This window comes from Oreochromis aureus, linkage group 20, assembly GCF_013358895.1.
Source record: "Oreochromis aureus strain Israel breed Guangdong linkage group 20, ZZ_aureus, whole genome shotgun sequence".
NCBI lineage: Eukaryota > Metazoa > Chordata > Actinopteri > Cichliformes > Cichlidae > Oreochromis > Oreochromis aureus.
The window spans coordinates 22,966,630-22,984,024 of record NC_052961.1 but is presented as its reverse complement, the minus strand read 5'-3'; the positions used below and the strand labels follow the sequence as shown (position 1 = coordinate 22,984,024).

The following is a 17,395-nucleotide window of genomic DNA, read 5'->3' as shown; positions in this document are numbered from 1 at the left end:
CAAAAAGGAAGACATGATTATTGCCATGTGTCAGGATTTCTGTGTTGAAAACTAATTTGTCAAAGGAAGAGACTACAACGCTGAACAAACACTCAGCGCTCGAAGGCAAAATGCGTTATTGACATTTTTGATGGATGCAAAGGAGAAAATCCTCCGGCGTCATCTCTTTTACAAAGCCGAACCGCAGCGGAAAATCAGTCTTCGGTTTATTTCTTCGGTCGGAAAGGTCATGACAATTTGATTAAATTATCTCCCAAGAATTTTTGATACTGCCTTTCAACAATCGTCTGACCATATTTGTATCCTTTCAAATCAATTATCCTGTCAATAAATGTCTTGCCCTGCAAACCCACACTAGAAGCTCCCACATCATCAACTAAACTGCACATTATGGAGTAACGGTTAGAGGCCAGGTTTTCAGGAATAACTGGTATGAAAGAGGAGCTTGAACGCTGATTTTTAAAAGGTCCCTTTAAGGCAACGTGGATCCGTTAAAATGTTTTAAAATGAGCCGTGTCGCTTCAAAGGCTGGAAGAGTTAAAATACATTAGCCCCTTCAACGGTGCCCATTCCCCACGGAGCCGGGGGTATACTCTCCAAACTGAACTGAGGGCTTTCCTTTGTAACGGGCTATAACAAAGAGTTATGGATATGAGATGTCACACGGATAAGGCTTGCCATTAAACAGTGCAGCAGACAATGTCAGGCCTCGTCTTCACCAAAGCTACAAAGTAAAGGTGCGGGATAAAGATGTAAGGAGAATTATCAGCCTGAAATGCTTTTGCTTGGTTCCCCTTCCTTTAAAAGGTTGCCCTGGAGCAATTAAGGCACTGGGGAAATTTGTGGGGCACATAAAAGCTTGAACAGTGTGATACAGTAAACAGACACTTTACTTCAACCTTTCTGGCCGGTGTTAAAGCGAGCTTCTGGCTGTGATCTAAAAGCCTGCACTGTCTCTCCATGGTGCAACAAAAATCAAGAGGCTGTAAATGAAAAACATTACTTTAGCCAACTTAAAAAGCGCTGCATAATTAACTCAGCGTATTACTACGAACTTGCAGTATACTCGGGTACTACTTGTGTCACTCACAAGTGAAGCACATTCTGGAAACACAGCTGGAAAGCTCTTTGAGTACTAGGTTTATAAATTGATTCCCATTACATGATAAAGTGATGCATACACTACCATTTAGCATAACGATCTTAAGCACCGTGGTTCAATCTAAAGGTAATATTCCTGAGAGCTATTTCCTATATCCGTTTTGCAATAGCTGGCAGTGGTCAGCGCTGAAATTAAATTAAGGTAAGCATTTTATCGTTGACCTCAAAGTTCTCCACATAAGTGCACAGAAACCCTGTTATAAAATTATTTCGTTATACTGTGAATACTAGGAATGTGAGCTGGAGTAGGTATCACCCCTGCATGATTTCATTAGATCCCGCCTTGTTCTTAGTTGATTTGTTTTCTCCTAGTCCAGATCCTTGAAAACATTATCCCTGGAAGATTAGAAGGAATTATGGGTACTTTAGTTGAGCCAGTGGGATGGATTAGTGTTGTGCCACTGCTGTAATAGCATTGGTAACAGCCCCCATTTCGATGTGGAGCAAAGTAAATGCTAATGAGCCAGGAACAAGGGAATAGGCTTGCAAGAGATGTTGCAATAATGTCAGAACCTAACGTCTTGCATGCATCTTTCCCACTTCAGGGCAAGGCTCTAACATTAAATCCCACAGGGCAAATCTGGCCTTTATAGGTACAATTGATAATGCAGTATGGATGCAATTTCCTTCAATGCTTAAGAGGCTGATAAATCTCCAAGCTGGTCCCAATATTTATCAGCCATTTGCAACCATTTGCTGCTGCAAATAAAATATTTCTCTGAAGTGAAGAAATCGAACCCTATGATTTCCAAACCTACGCTCTTGCAGGGGAAAGCCGAGACATGACAAAACCTCCGGCACCCCCCACTGCAGTGCCAGTGGGTATCCCAGAGGTTAGATGTGGAAAAGCTGCTGGGCCAGGTGAACAATTAATCCCATGTCAAGAGAGAAATGTGAACCCCTGCTACATCACTGGATTTGCCAGCAGGCGAGCTTTACCTACTGCTGGTGCACTGCTGTTCAAAATACAGATGTTGTCAAAGAGAGAGTGAGTGATTTACTATCATACAATGGCAGATTAAAGCAGTGCACCTGAAATATTCGCCCCAAAAAACACATTATTGAGGAAAAGTGAATGTCTGCATGCATCCATTTGCTGCATTGTGTGAGCAAACAGTAGAAATTTCCATCAGTCACTAACTTCCTACTTCTACCTTAGCCAGTATTATGTCTCAAGGGGAAGACTTGTTTTTTCTTCTTGTCTGATTAACATTTGTTTTTCCTTTTGCCTTATGCTCTCCAGCACACAGCGGCATCACATTGATCTGTACTTAACCTGACTTTTAATAAAACAAGGTGTGCAGCCGGTTTCCCTTGTGTCACCAACACTATCATAAAAGAATGTATGTCCAGCAGCTGTCAATTGATCCGTCCTTTTGGGGATTTCGCTCCTTCCGTGTCTCGCTGGTGGTCTGGCTCATCGTCTGACTTGTGCTCTAATGACCCTCCAGGCCTTACATGCAGCTAATGAGCTGATGGATCAGTGCATCGATCCAAGTGCCGCAGTCTAGGAATGCCCAATTACCTTAAGTAAACAGTGCAGAAACTCAGCTTTGAGCACAGCCTGAAGACTACAACAGAGTTCAGGAAGGAAACACAGAAAGCAGGGAGAGAGCACACTATGCAATTCAAATTGCATTGTGTCACACTGTGATTTTACTCTTTGCTATTTGTCACTTGAATATCAAGTAGGGAAAAATGGAATACATCGATAAAAAATCATTCTGCAAGTAAAGCAGAAAAGCTAAATAACAGTGATCCCCCACTTACTACACTTACAGCTCAACACAAAGAAACCTGTTACCTGTGGCTCTCTCTCAGGGCTTCCTTTCCCTTCCGCCATGAAATCATGCCTCGAGGAGACATCCTGGGCTTGCATTCGATTAGAACGTCGCCACCCTGTCGGGCCAAAGTTTGGGCCTTCAACAAGTTCTGGGAGAAGTCTGGAGCAATTGCTGGTGGACAAAAAAATAAAAAAGTGGAAAGGCATGTGAATACTGTGAGGGAGACAAGAGAGGCGTAACAAAAAAAAGGAAAGGGAGAAAAAGAGACCGATGAGCAAGGTGGAAGAGCTCGAGTGCCTGAGCTTCCTAAAACACGCAGGTCACTAAATCCATTAGGCAGGTCAGCTCTCACATCCTTTTCTTTCAACACACACATATCCACACATGGAAAGACTGTAATGCATCCATAAATGCAGGAGAACAGACGTGGCACATTTTTAGGAAAACATTTTATTTGAAAAGAAAGTGATTTTCCAGATTTCCTTAGGAAGACATTATGCATTAAAGATAAAACCGCAGGGCTCTGAAGCAAAATGAGTGAATGTAAAACAAGAGGGAGGCTTTGCTGCTGTTGCTTTAGGCCTTAATTACTAAGGCGCCGTCGTCCGGAGCTGTTTTGTATGCGAAACTACTCAGCAGAAAGCTCTTCAAAGTGAATACACAGCCTGGCGCCAGTGACATGGCTGAGCACCTGCCAACATATGCCGGTGCACGTGCGTATGCAGCACTATACAATAATGTACGCTTGCACCTATGCACATATTGGCCCCTCACAATTATTTCTTGACACTCTGTGTGAAAAGCAAGCCAAGAGTTTTTGTCTTCCTCGTTTTCTCTGTTGACATGGGTGGTTTATATGACCTCAGGAGTTTCAGTACAGTCTGTTTATAATGGGTAACTTAAAAGCAGGCCGCGCAGACCAATGTCTGTCATATTCTGTACTTTAGAATAGAGAAAAAGCAATAATAATAATTGAATTTAATTAGCCAGGCAAGCTTAACATAGTTAATTATAAACAAATCCACCTACTCAAGTTTCCAAAATATTTAGACGTCTTATAACTGAAACTATTTATTAATTATTCATTATATTTGTGATGCAATATGCAAATCCAGATAACTTTCTGTGACAATACAACAAGGTATTGGCATTAGGTATCAGTAATCGCTGACAATTAGTGGCCAAGCTGTCTTAAATTGATTCTTGTGTGGTGACTGTTTTACTGCTACAGTAATTTTAGACCTTCACACCAAACACTTAAGCCAAGCGGCTCTGTGACCTTTACATCATCAAGCCTGTCTGCATTCTTGCAGTTACTTTCTGTTCAGCTGACTGTCAGAGTTAGGTATGTTTCTGAACAGAAAGCATTTAAACCTCATCTGTCGAGCTGTGGCGTTGCTCCTGAGAGTTTTACAAATGCTATTGCATCAAACTCACACGCCAAAGTACTTAAAATGCATTTTGCAGGAAAAGGATTCACTCTGTTTCCAAAACAACAGCCCAAATGTGCAGAGCCAAATGAGTAAGTATACCAGACAAGATATGGAATCAATTTTTTCAGCTCTTCGTACCCAGACAGTTTCAGCATCTTGGTTTTTTTTGTTCTACCTTTACCTGTTGACCTGAATTCCTTTTGCCAATTATGTGCCTGCCTTTTGACAATTTCTCCAAACCAAAAGCCTTTTACTCTAACTCTACAGTATATGCTGCATATTGAGTTCACTTCCACTGTGTCAGCTACTGTAGCTCTACTTTGAGACATGCCTCATCTTCCATAATTACACTGCGTCTACCGAAAGTAACCATACATCAAAAACACAAACGCATGTGATGTGATCCATGAACTTCACAAGAAGTGGAGGTTTTCTGGTGATATTCTGGAAACTGTGCATAATGAGCATATTTGCATAATTGACAGTGAAAAGTTGTTCTTATTTATGTTATGCTTGGTATCAGTGCACCCTCTAAGGTCATCATCTGTCTGAAACAAGCCATTTTATCGTGTGCCTCTTGACCATCTAGTTGAAAACTCTGCCTGATGATATTTGAATAACATAATATATAACTATTCAACATATAGTTGTTTTATCCTGGTATACACAAACACTCAGTTTATAGTCTAGTAAACATGTCAGTCGCTTTGGCCTTGCTAGGCATGGACAAGCATCAAATAAGGTCATGTGCACAGAGCTAGAGTACTACTGGCAACAGAACTTCAGAAATAATTGTGTTTTTTCCTCAGTCTCCTTCATAGAGTGAAGAAAACTCATATTTATTGTATTGCGCAGACTTTTATGAAAGAGTAAAAAAGGAGAACGTTACTGGAAAAATGTATTTAGCATTTTTATTCTAGCAGGTGTAAGAAGCCTCGGGTTAAATTCCGTTTTGTTAATTTAGATAAATGAACAGCTTTCTATCTTTGGTCTTACCTACAACTCTCAGCTCAGCATTGGTAAAGATTCGACCGTGCTTGTTCTCTGCCACGCACTGGAACATGCCAATGTCAGCCAGGTTCAAGCTGCTGATTGTCAGAACTCCATTATTCACCTGAACTCTGTCCTGTTGGAGACAGAAAGACACACATGCATGCATCAAATACTTAAAATGATCTGAAATGGAAAACTGCTCAAAAGCCGGACAACAAACAAGCTTAGAGAAAATTCGAGGAAGCGACTGAAGGTTCTTGCCTCAGGTGCAAAAATATGCCCCAGTACACTCCAAGGTTTGTATCTAATCAGGACCACCATCTTTGTAGATGGTACTCTGGTGCTCCACGTACTCTGCACTTCAACTGTTATTTTACTGAAACTGAGGAGAACTTGACAGCACGTCTAAGTGCTAAACTGAAAAGATTTACAATGGGCAGAGCTATATTGAGAGATTTAATTAACATTCATTACAGAACAATAATTAAAATCAAGCACATCAAACTTGCTGCTGACTCTTTTTTACTCCACCAAATACTCAGTACATAGTTTATAAATATATAGATATAGATATACAATGCTAGTAATTGTTTTAAAATGAATACATTTACCTTCAAAAACACCTTCGTAATAAAACCCATACAAAGTTCTTCACTTTCCACTGCTCGTTTGACCTTTACAAGGTTTGGCACCTCTTGTTTCTCCCGTTTTATAGTTACCCCAATTTAATTGTGGCAGCACTCATTGTTCTTGCCCTTGATCTTTCCATAGAGTGTAGCTGGACCTTTTAATGCCTCTGACAAAGTAGTCCAGAGGGTCCTGCCGCCAGTCTGTCTGTCGTCTGGAATCATTACAGCACTGGCACTTGAAAAGACAAGGACTGTCCCTTAACATCAGTCTGTGACACTGCAGAGGACTTTCAAATAGAGTTCTTTCTGAGGACCAGTCACAAGATAGAGACATGGCTGACCTAGCAACTAAAACCACCGCCAGAGGGTGTCCTGGGTGTTGATGCATCCAGCAGTTTCCAGGTGGAAAATAAGTAGCATGTATGTGTATTCAAGGAAAATAGAAATGATAAAGAGAGAGAGGGAGAGGACCACAAAGAGAGGGAGGATATAGAGTGACTTTGAATAGATGATAGATGGTTCTTTTCAAGTTACACAGTGCACAAGCCCAGGGCGGTGCACTTATGACCCCATAAAGGCACTGGTTGGTGCTATTCTGCGCTATTCTGTACCCTGACACTTAGTGGTAGCTCTATCACAATCTCCTTAGCACTGAAGACAAATTGTGGCATTGTCTACTTTATCAGCATCTTTAATTATGCTTGACTCCTGTCTGATATGAACACTTTATCAAACTGAGCTCTGAAAAGTTAAGTCATGGGCACCTTGTTGCTGCTTTATCTGTATCTTGTAGTGATCCTATCGCTCACCTATAAGTAGCTGGACTGTCGCAAGTATGCAACTACACCATTAGTACTGCCGAAGACACGTAGCAGGCTTTGAGGGTCGTAGGCAGAGAAAGCATCTCTGTAACTAAACGGGGGAGCTGGTGGTGTAGTGAAAAAAGTACAAGCATGAGTGGGTCCTTGTTTTGCCGGGGTGACATTTTGAAGTGACAGCTCTCCTCTGCGCCATTTAATTCCCTTGGCACAGACGGAAAATGAGGTGGAGAGGGAGGAAAAAGCTTGAAAGATAGCTTAAGAAAGAGAAAGAAAGCGCCGAGGATGCTGAGACAGAGAGGAGGGAGAGAACTGATCCATTCTAATGAGGAATAACAAATGGCCCCCTTGGCCTTCCCCTCCTGCTCCCTCTCCTTCTACACTGCTGACCTTTGGGTTTGGAAATTGATTTACTGTTGCCGCGGTTGACGGTGGCATTTTGAAAATGGTAACACCCCACCTCATTAATATAGCCACATGTACAGAGAATATGTTACCTTGGCTACCTGCCAAAGGAAGTTTTACAGTGTTATTTACTAATCAATACTGCAAATGCACATGTGGAATGATAAGAGCTTCCTGTGGTTAAGCATGTGTGGGCCTTCAAATTAAATAAAACTTGAAATGGCTCAGAGATGAAATGTTTAAAACAATGTTGCCTATTTTTACAGATTCAGACTTAAGCTGCTCCTCATACGGGCTTTGCAGATTAATACTTTTGTGTCAAAAATGCAATCTTCCTTGTTGCTTGTGTGTTGACATTAAGCTCTCAAATTTAAGTGCCACATATTTGGGGTACCTATCTCAGTTCCAGACAACAAAACCCCACCAGCCCCCCCTTTAAAGACATGTCCAACAAAATAGGAACTGTCCAGTTTCGAGCCCATTACACCCAGCCCAAATTCTGACACAATCAGCGACTGTGATTCTCTAGAGCTGGTCTTTTTAGGCAGTAGGCACACTCACTCCAGCAGCACAATAACACAAAACAAGGCAAATTGCCTAAATGTGAAATGCACTTTGGATGATAAGGCATTTCTCACCCTCCCCAGAGAGGAGAGACTTAATGATAAAATTGAGAGTTGCAGATAAGAGTGAGATTGAGCGCTAAATTGTCGACAAAGTCCCCAGTTGATGACAGGCAGAAAATGGCATCACTTTGGCTCCTTTGCAAAACACATACAAACACCCACCCCCGGCACATACACACACACTTTTGATGCCAAATTTAGTCCCAAGCAAATAGAGGCATTTCAAATTGACATGTTCTTGCCAAGTACAAGCCTATGAGTTGGAAGCATTATTTGCTTCGAAGCAAAGTGAATCCCAGCAAAACAGCGCAGTGCATCCTTTAACCAAGATGCACTGCGTGTTACTGCAGGAATCTGCTGTGATCTTATCATCTTTCATCTTACACATTAAATTACGCTCGTCTCCACCCACTGAACTGGTTAAGGGCTGTTGACGGAAAAAGAAATATTGCTATGCTGCTAACAATAACAATACCATTTAACTACCAGCCTATATACTTCAGTCTTTCAGTAGTCTTAATGTGCTTGTTTTCAAAGCACACCTTCGTACTACTTGGTATTGATTAGAGGTGGAGAGGACAAATTAGTATTTTTATGCTGGTAATTAAATGCATCTTTTATGGATCTTAATCTAAGGAAAAAAGTAAGCACACAGTACATGTTTATTATGTGTGTGGCTAAAATGTGTAGATGAAAAAATAAAAAAGCAGGATACCTAAACTGTTCTGTTTTTTGCTGCTATGTTGCAAAGTCTTACAACCAACCACCTGAAACAGCAGAGGAGTTTGGCCAGCAAGTGATTTGCACAACCACAATTTTAAACTGATTTTCTGGCTTGAAAATAGAGTTATTATTTGATTATCTTGTTTCAAAGAATCTTCAGTGTTTGACAATTCAGCCAAAGTAAATTTGGCAATTCAGTCTGAAAAGGTGATGCTACTTTGTTTCAGACTGATTTTGTGATCAAAGGTAAGATCCTTTTCTTTGCTTTGTTTTTTTACCCGTTTTGTATTATTTTAATTTATTTTTCATTTGTTTCTTTCTGTTTTTGTTGTGCTTTTTTGTGGGGGCCAGTGCTGCACAGAGGAGGGAATTGGCTTTTTTTATGTGTCTTTGCAGCAATGTAAGAAATCTCAGTTTAGGAAGAAATCCATTTTACCTCCATGGGGTCCAGAGGCTCTCCATTCTTCAGCCAGCGGTACGAGGGTTTTGGTTTGCCACTGGCCTTGCATTCCCACACCAGAGTCTCATCAATGGTCTTCTGTACATCCTGAGGCTTTTCAGTAAAGTGAGGTGCAGCTGGAAAGTCAAAATACAGACACACACACATATATATATATATCTCTATATATTTTTTTTAAATTAACACTTTATACCTAAACAAATGCCTTAGCGTTACCTCAAGCAGCGGAATTTGAAAAAAAAAAAAATCAATGAATTAGCCAAGCACGGCAATTACTTCTTTAAAAAGCATTCAAGGGCACAAATCATAAATGTACTCCTAATTAACTTGAAGCTGACCTCAACATGGAAAATATATAAATAAGTAATGCTTTATAAGGTTAGCACAGAGAAAAATCAATAGTGAATAGGTGAGACCATCCACTGTAAAGTTTAGAAGTTTAAAAAGATGTGGGTCCACTGAGACTAACAGTGGATCCACTTCTTTGTTTTCCGCAGTGCAGTTGGTAACACAGGCAAGTGACTTTTTGACACTTGTCATGTCAAATTAAAGACATAATGGTGGTTTTCCTGCCGCACAAATGGCCAGCACCTTATATAAGATTTATGGACCTCAGGAAGCACCCACGCAAATGCATGAAAAACCTGCCAGGGTCTATGAGAGTCAGTCAGGCAGTAGGCTTGATTAGGTGTGCTACTTTAATAATACAATAATAATAATTTCGTAAAGCTTTAGCACCTATGGCACATTCAGTGCCAAGGAGGTTTTTTTTGCAAAGGACCTCCTCACCCAAGTACAGCAACTTCAGCCAATCATTTTCCACTTGTGATTATTTAATAAAACAATCAATATAAATTAGTTGTACCGCATTTTATGAAGATTAGAATAGGGCTGGGGTTACTGCCATATAAAAAAATTCTGCTGTTTAATAAAAGTAAAGACAAAGAAACAACAAATCTTTATATGGAAGAGAGGTTGGCTGTTTTTATAGACTACTGTGTCTGTGAATACAACTCTTTGTAAAGCAATACAAGTAGCTATGGATGCATTTCCTGTTCAGTAGAGATCAGATAAGGCTTTGTTATCAAATGGTTATTTTAATGTTCTTTTCATAGAGTGAAGTACGTTTAGTATAGTAAATACGCAAAGTACTGAAAATGTGTGACTATAGAAACAGGAGTGCATGACACCCTGTTAACAACATTACAAATGAGGTTGTCTGAGATAACATAATGGAATGGAAGAAGCCATGCAAGTGACTTCTACACAAAGTCAATCTGATTGTGACTGAGCCCATTCAAATGCAGTAAACCATGATCTGATTACTTAAAACCCCCTGGAACTGCAGAAGGACAATTAAGCGGGGAATGAAAGGAGAGAGGCCGACCCTTATTGTTACTGTGCTCGTTCTGTTTGGTTGTCACTAGCTCCACATCCCCGTATTGATTCTTCTATTCTTCTGCAGAGTTGATGGATGTCCCACAAGCTCCTGTCTATGGGACTTTAAAATGAGATTACTGATTTTTATCACCTGGCAGCCGGTCAATCTGTGGGGCTTTGAGATGAGACACGACTTAAATCTTACAAAGAGAAACACGACTTCCCCACAACTGTAGCTGAGATGAGGCATAGAGGCCGGCGCTCTAGCTATAAGTTGCTGAAAAATGACTACCTTGTTTAGAACATGACCATAACACTCGATCATTTTACTTATTTTAAGCATTGTCAACCATGCTACTGCTTAGAGTAGTGCATATTCAGTCCTCAGCCTACCTACAGGTACTGTGAGCATTTTATCTAACCCACAGCTGCTGCAAAAAAACCCTATTATCATATCAAAGACATCCTCCTTCACAGGAAAGAAAAATCTGGATTTGATGATTTCACTCAAGCACATCCCTATTGGGCCTCGTGGGCAGATATCAATGCATAAACTGCAAAATAATGGAGAGAAAAACCATAAAAATACTTCATCAAGACTGCTAAAAGCTTTTTCAGAATATGGTCCATAAGTCCAGTGTGGTGAAGGAAAAATCACGCCTCTCTGAAAGGTGGTATAAATCTGTGTGCCCCGTCTTACCTGCTGGCTCAATAAGGAGCTTGTCTGAACTGTGCTACTGGTAATAGGTTAATTTACTACTACATCCCACTATATGATGCAGTTGTATACAGGCTCTAATAAAAACCACAGATTGCATGACAACATATAAAATTTTCTGTTACACTCCACGCCAATGGCGCACTCCTATTCGGATGATTTTCAATCATACTTCAGAGCAGTGAACCTCTGAAGGGGTTTAAATAAGGTTATGAATCAGTGGGTAAAGGATTTGGTAAAAGTCTCTGAAACTACATGACATATGAGGAAGAAGACTGACAGGTTGAAGGCGTGAGATATTTTTTTAATCTCTGAGAGGTCTGAAGTAAGGTAAGTTTGAGATCAAACACAGGCAAACCGCGCTCCTGCTCACCGTAATAAGACAGCTTTCCTTTCACCGAGTTTTTTCCTCTGCTGTTCTCTGCCACACATTCGTACATCCCGGCATCCTCCTGCTGGAAGTAAGGGATTTCTAAAACTCCACTGGCTTTATTTATGTCCACCTTCCTGGTAAAGGAGGCTCCATCCACTTTTTTCCAGCTGATTGTTGGCACAGGGCTAAAACCACAAAAATACACACACACACACGCAAAACAACATATATCAACCCTGGTGTTTAACACAATAAACTGGTGATAGTTCATGCTAATATATTCATTGGTTGTTGATTGTTTATTTGACTTCTGTGGATATGGAGCCACCTTTTTGTGACAGAAAAATGAAGAAGGCTTGTACAAATATTACGTGTAGAATTTAAAAATCTTTCAGCCTTTCATCTTTCTACAATTATTGAATTTGCACAATTTCAATTATACAAATTTATGCATTTTCACAAATGTCTTTGAAAACAACTTTCAAATATTAGGGCTGCAAAACTGTTAAAAAACTGTTAAAAAGCAATAAACAGTGGCTACTGCCATTGTTGATTGTCATCTTTTTTGCTCTTATGCTGGTAGTCAAAAAGACGAACATCAGCAAATAACAATGGAGTATTTTGGTATATTATTGAGATCTACCTTCGCTTAATATGTGAGAAAGAATAATGAATATTAGCAATAAAGTGTTTTAAGTAGAAATAATATGAAACATGAAGTTGTGAGTGTTTCTTTTCTTTACAGTCTGTGAGACAAGAAGAGCATTTTTTGCTCTTACCATGCAGCTTACAATGGTAAAGCAAACAGCTCAGTGTGTAGTTATGAAAGTGGCGTAACAATTCACAGCGGGACGTACTTTCCAAGTGCAAAACATTCCAGTTTGACAGTGGAGCTCTTAGCAACAGGGACAACTTCAGGAAACTGCACTTCAATCTTTGGCTCATACTCGCCCATCACACCTGCAGTTACAGAGAGAAAAAAGGGAGAGATGCCTCACATATATGAGGGGGGATTCTTTCAGGTTAAGGACTGAAAAGGTCACAATGAAAGAAAATCAAAACATACTTTAGATCACTATGTGATGATGCTGTATATGGGCTCTAAGAACTTCTGCATCTCACTCTGGGAGATGTTTTAGACTGCATTTGTTGGCTTGTAGATTTAAATTTCAATTATTTTCTATAAATGCACAGTGAAAACGTTAAACTTAGTGAGTAAAGTCAAAGTCATAAATGATAGAAATTATTACATTCATTTGGTTTTCATCCAAAACAAGCACAGTTGCACATATAATTTGTATAATTATACACAAAAACACATGTTCTGTGAAAGAAAACTAAATAAATAAAATGATAATAAAGTGGTAATAACATTTGTGCAAATTAGTCAAGCTGAGAAACATATATGTACCTTAAACAGTGACAGAATTACTTTACCTATTCCGTAATGGTATCACGCACTTTTTAATACATCTCAGTATATCGTATTTGTATATTTTATTATATATTTATATTTATGCTACTTATGTTTTTATGCACCATGGGAAGAAAATATTGTGTAATGACAATAAAGAGTTCTTGAAAGGTCAGTTTCAGATGTGCAGGCATTCTAGATTAACTTTAAAACTACTTTAAAAAAAGATTCATTTACCACCTTCTAAAATAACATCATGAAATGCATAGTGCAAGAGGTCGCTGTGCCTGGAATGTACAAAAATAAATTAATCTGACTTTGACAATAGTGTTTCCATCTTTTCAACAATCAGATCAGAGAATATCAAAATACTCTGAAAACACTCTCAGACTCGGCTGTGAAAATTGCCAAGTTTTAATGAAAGTCATCGCTATAATTAAAAAACAAAAAAGCCTTTCTCAATTTTAGATGTATCAAAGCACTCTCCCTATTTTATACTCTGTGTATTTTTAGTAAATAGCTTCTTTCATACCATCAACGCGCAGGACCAGAGGTGTTGGTGGACCTTCAACGCTGCTTTTGGTGACCGTGTTGGTGACTACACAGGTGTAATTCCCCACATCAGAGGGTTCCACTTTCGCGATGTAGAGATTGCCCGTCTTCTGGGACACAAATCGTCGCGTGTCCTGGATGACATACGAGGGGTGCTCATTGAAGATCCATGTGAAGCTAAGTTCTGTGAAAACAATCAAAAAGCAGCAGATGAAAAACACATGCTGTGTTTGAGCATCGCCTACACCCATATACAGATAATGTGTGCTTCATCAGCAGCCTCGTCACTTCAGAGGGTAAGTGGATGCCTTCAGGGATAAAGCAATTAGTGGATTGGACTGAGCACCAGCCTTCCTTGATTAAAAACACAATTTATAATTGAAGCGCAATTACTCTTACTCACTGTTGGATAAATGTCCTCAATATGGTAAAAGTTTCATACGTCCACTAATCTGAAGTCATGATGCTGTGAGTATGATAATTTGCTATTCAGAGAGTTCGAAATCTGTCATAGGAATCCATAATAACACATAATAAGTGAGTTTTCCTGATTTAAACCCAGCTTAAAGTAAAATTCAGCTGCTACTGGACCACCTTTAATTTTACGTATGCTGTTTAATTTATATTTCCTGTTCTTTATTTGACTTACATTTTCTTTCTGGGATTTATAATCCAATAAGAATTCATTTAAGCAACAGTGGATGTACACAGAAAAAAAAAGCATCTCCCCTTGTGGTTGTTATGCAGCTGCGGAAGGCCCTAAATCAAACTTTAAGCTGCACCTCCTGCATAAAAAAACAGTTCAACGCCCAATAAAACCAATGTATTACAGATTTGGTTATTTGGTATTGTACCACCTCGTCTACTATTCATCATCCATGATAACAAGCTTCTAGGAAAGACTCCCAGTACTATCAACCAAATGGAGTGCAGTCAGAGAGGCTTTGCACTAACAATCAGCAACATTATAAAAAGGAATGATGGTGTTTTGACATATTGACACTAGGATAGATTGCTCTGGACCATATTGCATCCCTGTCCCAAAAGCAATCTTGGCTGTTGGTAAAAACTTGTCTAAGTGATGATTCTGCACTACAGTACAGGGAATAATTGAGATGTGAGTCGGACACTCATCTACTGACTCGGTATTCTTCACTTCTGCTCTTTAGGGGTCAAGAGGATGTGTGGGCTTTGGCATATTACTGCTAACCTTGCAGATCACAAAGTGATACGGAGATCGTGATCTTGACAACGTGCGTAACAGCTTTGATTATTTTATTCGTACTCCCCTGGTCACCTGCAGCCTCTTCTTTAACTCCTAGTCACAGGTAACTGGCCTGACGTCTCGCCAGCTACAACCTGTGGGGCCCTATTCTGAGAGCTGAGTGTTAAAATTCAAAGAAAAATCCTAAAATTATGACATTTTCGAAAAATCTCTGGCTAGGAGATCCAGGTAAAGATAATGGCATCTTAGCCCTTAAGAGAGTTATTAAGGTGAAAAACTGCCAGGAGAAGGGAAGAATTTCAAGAGTTTTGAGCTTAGGAGTTTTTTAAGGGGTTGGAAAACCAGCAAAGACAATCATCACAGAAACTGATGAAAGCTGAGCCAATTTCTATTAATATACAGGTATATAAATATAAGCAAAGATATAAAACAACTTTCAGCACTTTTTACAGACTCATGGAAAATGCGCCTCTGTTTTCATACTGTGTGTTGTCGGCACTTTTAAAGTAGTATCTGTCACTTCTTTGGTCAGAGTACCTCTGAGAACATTCCCAACTAACACCTTTCTAGAAATGTTTACACTAACTTAGTCTGTTTTATAGTCCCTGTAATTATGCCAGCCTCTTTCCTGTGACCCTGTAAGTGAGTTTTTGTATTTAAGAATATTTTCATATGCCAAGATTTTGTGTTTTTAGGTCCTGAAATCTGAGACAATTTCCTCTATAATGAGCATGTGAGGATGTTCCCTTTTTACCAAGCACAGAGCAGATTTTTATATGCATTGGAGGAGTAAAGGACAGCCTGACCTTGTGATCAACCCAACTGCAGATTGAAACTTGGACCACATATTTCAATCACACCTTTCTCTCCAAGAATGTGTCAGTGATGCCCAGAACTCCAATATGAGAAATAATTTTTTACAGTATGTAAAATCATGTGTAAGCGCCTTCCTTTTTTGGCCTTTGTGTGTGGCTTCTTCTTTGGATTTACCTTTTGAGCATACTGTTTTGCTTGTGTCAACAGTGCTACATAATGTACGTGGAATTTGTTACCACCATACATATTACCTCATGTTTTCAAAGATTAAATACATGAAACAGTAATTGGTGAATAACAGACATATGGACAGGTGTATATTTTTTAAAACCTGATTTGGACAAAAACAAGTACTGCCCCCAACTGGTTCTGCTGTAGGTGTCTTCCTGTTAAAAGGGAGTTTTTCCTTCCCACTGTCGCCACGTGCTTGTTCAGAGGGGGTTGTTTGATTGTTGCGGTTTCTCTCTAATATAACAGGGTCTTTACCTTACAATTGAGGCGACTGCTGTTGTGATTTGGTGCAATATAAATAAAATAAAATTGAACTGAATACAATTGAATTGAACTTGTATTTCTAATTATTTAGCAAAGCTAAGCTAACAACCTTCTGACCGTACGCTTATATTTAAGAGTGGGATTGTTCTTCTCTCATAACTCTTGGCCAGAAAGCAAAGAGGTGTATTTCCCATAACATTGAACTAATCATTTAATTATAGCCATAGCACTTCACTTTTAAGGCATCTCCTAGCCTCTATGACTTACCAAACATAAATTCTAGCTCTATCCATTCAAACCGCAAAGGGAATCATTGAAATATCCTCCTCTCTCATAAATAATACATGCCAGCTCTCATCCAGGCATTTCCATGTATATTTAATGTCTGTTTTTGAAACAATATCCTCTGTAGATGCAAAGCGTGACACAGTGAACAGCAAATAAGAGATTACTAATTGGTTAGTTAAAGATTTATGGTGAGAAAAGGAAGCAGGAAATAGGAATTGGAAAGCACCATTGGTTGTATCTTATGATTTGACTTAAGAGCCTACTATGGATGGGCAGTAATGGAATAATGCAATCATGACTGACAGTGAGTGGCAGATTTTCATTTTGTTTCCATTTAGCCCTTGTATAATGAACAGGCAGCATCAATTTCCCCTTAATGATCTGAGAAGAGGAAAGAGAAATGAAACATGACAGGCCAAGGACATACTGAATCAAGAGTGGGTTTTTGCACAAGTGTGTATTATATCAAAGAAAAGTACATGCTCAACTTTGTGTCAAAGTTTACTCTCACAAGTCTGTTACCTCAACAGAAACAACCATCAACCATGGCTTCCTCTCTTCATAATACAAAAGCTCACTGAAAAGGCTTAGGTCATGCACACGGGAAAAATCCCTGCAAGCAGTGTGGGCTGTTACTAGCCAGCGAGCACCCTCTGTTTTGGACGAGATGCACTGGGTTGAGAAAACAAGTGATTTCAGCCTTGAGTAAATCTGAAAGGCCCGTTTCCATTAGTGAAAGGAGGTCAGATGCATTAGGTCCTGGACTAACCAGAACAGCCATTCAAACTGTCTCAAAGCAAAAGATGATACAGAGTGACGTCTAATGCTAATACAGTACAGCACAGGGGAAAGAATTATGTCGGAGCCCCTCTTGGACACTTGACAATATTTCGATCATTTCTAAACGTGCATCAACACTGTCTTACAGCTTTAGAGCATCCTGGCTGCACCACACTACTTCCTGCTGTGGTCTGGAGGGTTTCGAGGCGTCGTTAAAGTGAAATAATGGCTTCCTGAATCATGCATGGGGCACTGAAATCCTTTACAGGAGAGATGAGGCAGATCTGTGTCCAAGACCGCATTCTTTGCTGATTGTGAATTA

General features: G+C 39.6%; 1 protein-coding gene across 2 annotated transcripts in view; it reads right to left on the bottom strand.

Moving 5' to 3' along the window:
- cntn3a.1 (contactin 3a, tandem duplicate 1) overlaps positions 1 to 17,395 on the bottom strand; it is a 77,442-nt gene that overhangs the window by 18,517 nt on the left and 41,530 nt on the right. For both annotated transcript variants that reach the window (XM_031726420.2, XM_039604682.1), the window contains exons 6-11: positions 13,450 to 13,653; positions 12,361 to 12,463; positions 11,504 to 11,688; positions 9,009 to 9,148; positions 5,375 to 5,504; positions 2,966 to 3,116 (exon numbers count right to left, since the gene is read on the bottom strand). In XM_031726420.2, the coding sequence (XP_031582280.1) occupies positions 2,966 to 3,116; positions 5,375 to 5,504; positions 9,009 to 9,148; positions 11,504 to 11,688; positions 12,361 to 12,463; positions 13,450 to 13,653 (913 nt within the window). The remainder of the gene's footprint in view (positions 1 to 2,965; positions 3,117 to 5,374; positions 5,505 to 9,008; positions 9,149 to 11,503; positions 11,689 to 12,360; positions 12,464 to 13,449; positions 13,654 to 17,395) is intronic.